Here is a 2,573-nt window from a genome sequence, read left to right as displayed (position 1 = left end):
TTATTTGTTTTTCTTATTGTTGTCTTTTTCTTTTTTTTTTTTTTTTTTTTTTTTTTTTTGTAACGTCGTATATCAAAAGTTTTTTGCTTCTCGATATTGCTGTCTCGATGCATTTTTTTGTTTTGTTTATTTGCTGTTGTTGTTGTTTTGGTGTGTTTTTCGTTGGTAATTCGTTTGCCCTGGTGGTTTCAGTTTTTGCATCTTATTTATTTGCATATTTGATTACACGCGTTCCTTTCTGCATTGTCGTTGTACCCTGTTATGTACGTTGTATGAATTGTTTTATGCTCTTTTGTAATAGTGGTTTGGTGCATTACTTTTTTCTTACTGCAGTGTCGTCGCCTGCGCGTTGAGAAGCCGACTTTTACCGTTGAGGTTTTGTGGACATCACACACCGACGATGAAAGGGGCGGATGCCTTCCTGCAACTTGTGCTATGTGGAGGAAAGGAAGCAACTGCCGGCTCCCCTCATTCGGGTGCATGCGTGTCTGCTACGAGGCAGGACGCGGCGGTGAGGGCAAGCAGCGAGGAGAAAAGGGGAGAAAACGGGCGACGTGCTTGTTGTTGTGCGGATACAGGATGCAGGTGCTGTAGAGCAGCGGGGGGAAGAAAGAGATAATAAATAATAATAATATTGTTTTTTTTTTTTAAGGTCCGTGTATGTATGTGTGTGTGTGTGCATAGATGTACCTTTATTGTGCGTTTACTTCGTCTCTCTCGTTTACCACTCCACTTTATGGTATTTATTTATTTATATTTATTTATTTATTTTTGTGGGCGAAGAAAAGAACAACACGAGGAAAGTAAACTGACGACAAGGGGCAGGCGGAGTGTGGTGGTCCTCCCGGGCACGTTTTGTGTGGTTGGACATTTGAGTATTTCCCTGCGTGGGTATTTGGTTTGCCGTTTTAAAGATCCTAAAAAATGGCAACCAATATGCATCCCCGGGCGAATGACTCCTTTACCACTGCGCCTGTGGCAGCATTAGAGGAAGAGCACATTCCGGAGGATATATCCACATTGGAAATCGTGAAAAAGTTTGTTGTGACGGGTGTCCCTCTTACTCTGGCCACACTCGCACAGTTTTCTATCATTACCGTCATCCTTGCTGTAGTAGGGAGGAAATTAGGGGTGAATGAACTTGGAGGGGCCTCATTGGCACTTGGCCTTATTAATGCGACAGCATTTGCATTTGCGGCTGGTTCCTGTGGGGCTCTTGAGACAGTACTGTCTCACACGTACGGTCTTTATAAGTCCCGTGGAGGGTCAGGTACAATGCATATGTATGGCACCTATGTTCAGCGTATGATTATTATTTTGGCTTTTATTAGTATTCCTATTGGTGCAATTTTAATATACATTGATAAGTTTCTGGAGTATATTGGGCAAAGTGAGCAGGTTGTGTATTATACTGGACGTTTCTGCCGCATCGCAGTTTTTGGTATCCCAAGTACACAGATTTTTCAGGTCCTTGGCCGTTATTACGCATGCCAACATGAGACGCGTCCCCTTTCAATTGTGATGCTTGTCGCATCTTTATTTAACCCAATTTTTCAAATATTGCTAATTCATTGGCTTGGTTTTGATGGCTCACCTGTGGCCTGGTTATTGTTGTTTACTTTTGTTGACGCATCGTTAATTGCGCATGCTTATTGGACCGGACTATACAAGAAAACCTGGGGCGGTTGGGACCGGAAAGCAATCAAAAACATTAAGGCTCTTCTGAAATTAGCCATTCCATCAATGGCAATGATGATGAGTGAGTGGGTTATACTGGAGGTGATTTCCGTTTGTGCAGGGTTTGCAGAGCCCCATGAATTGGCGGCGTTTTCCATCACAATGCAGGTGTTTGGCGTCTGTTGGAGTATTGCTTCTGGGGTAATGATTCTTGTCTGCGTACTCATTGGCAACGCCATTGGTGAGGGTAAACCATTGCTCGGAAAGCGTATTGCCAATGTGGCCATTGTGATCGTGGCTGTTATTGCGGTAATTGATGTTGCGCTCTGTTGGCTATTGGAGGATCGCATTCCTTTTCTTTTCACATCTGAGGAAAAGGTGGTTGTGGTGTATCGCCGTCTGCTGCGTTACGTCCTGCCGTATCATCTCTTTGATACCTTTCAAAGTACAGTCATGGGGATTCTGCGTGGGTGTGGACTACAAAAGATTGGTGCCATTATTATAGGTTCCGCGCTCTGTCTTGTGGGTGCGCCGGTTGCGTTTTACCTCTTTTTCTATCTCAAGTTTGGCGTGGAGTCACTGTGGATTGGCCCTTTCTTTGGCGTGGTGGTGTTGGGGTGCCCGTCCTACGTCTATCTTCTATACTGGCACATTGATTGGTCGAACTTGAAAGCACATGAGGAGGAGCCGAACGTCGTGATGGAAGAGGGGGCAGATGTCGTGGAGACGACGGAAGTAGTGGTAGAGTCAAGGGAGGGCGCCGTGCAGTGCACTGTGCCGGGCACGGCCAATGAGTAAAGAATAAAAGGAAAAAGGAAAAAAAAAACGTGGGGGTGGGGGTGGGGGGGGTGGGAATGAACAGGCAATAACAGGAAAGAAAGAGGAAAAACATGACC

General features: G+C 44.9%; 1 protein-coding gene across 1 annotated transcript, besides 5 other annotated features; it reads left to right on the top strand.

The window, feature by feature from the left end:
- Positions 1–59: a microsatellite.
- Positions 60–114: 55 nt separating this feature from the next.
- Positions 115–165: a microsatellite.
- Positions 166–656: 491 nt separating this feature from the next.
- Positions 657–679: a microsatellite.
- A 54-nt stretch (positions 680–733) lies between these two features.
- Positions 734–771: a microsatellite.
- Positions 772–936: 165 nt separating this feature from the next.
- TraAM80_03080 (putative membrane transporter protein) lies at positions 937–2,475 on the top strand (the record flags this gene model as incomplete). Its single annotated transcript, XM_029380060.1, has 1 exon — positions 937–2,475. The coding sequence occupies one exon, from the start codon at positions 937–939 to the stop codon at positions 2,473–2,475; it is 1,539 nt and encodes a 512-aa protein (XP_029240114.1).
- Positions 2,476–2,506: 31 nt separating this feature from the next.
- Positions 2,507–2,530: a microsatellite.
- Between the last annotated feature and the right edge of the window lie 43 nt (positions 2,531–2,573).

Source organism: Trypanosoma rangeli (assembly GCF_003719475.1).
Source record: "Trypanosoma rangeli strain AM80 chromosome Unknown Tra_15.4_contig_00076, whole genome shotgun sequence".
Taxonomy (NCBI): Eukaryota; Euglenozoa; class Kinetoplastea; order Trypanosomatida; family Trypanosomatidae; genus Trypanosoma; species Trypanosoma rangeli.
The sequence above is the reverse complement of the archived record's forward strand: the minus strand, read 5'-3'. Positions and strand labels throughout refer to the sequence as shown.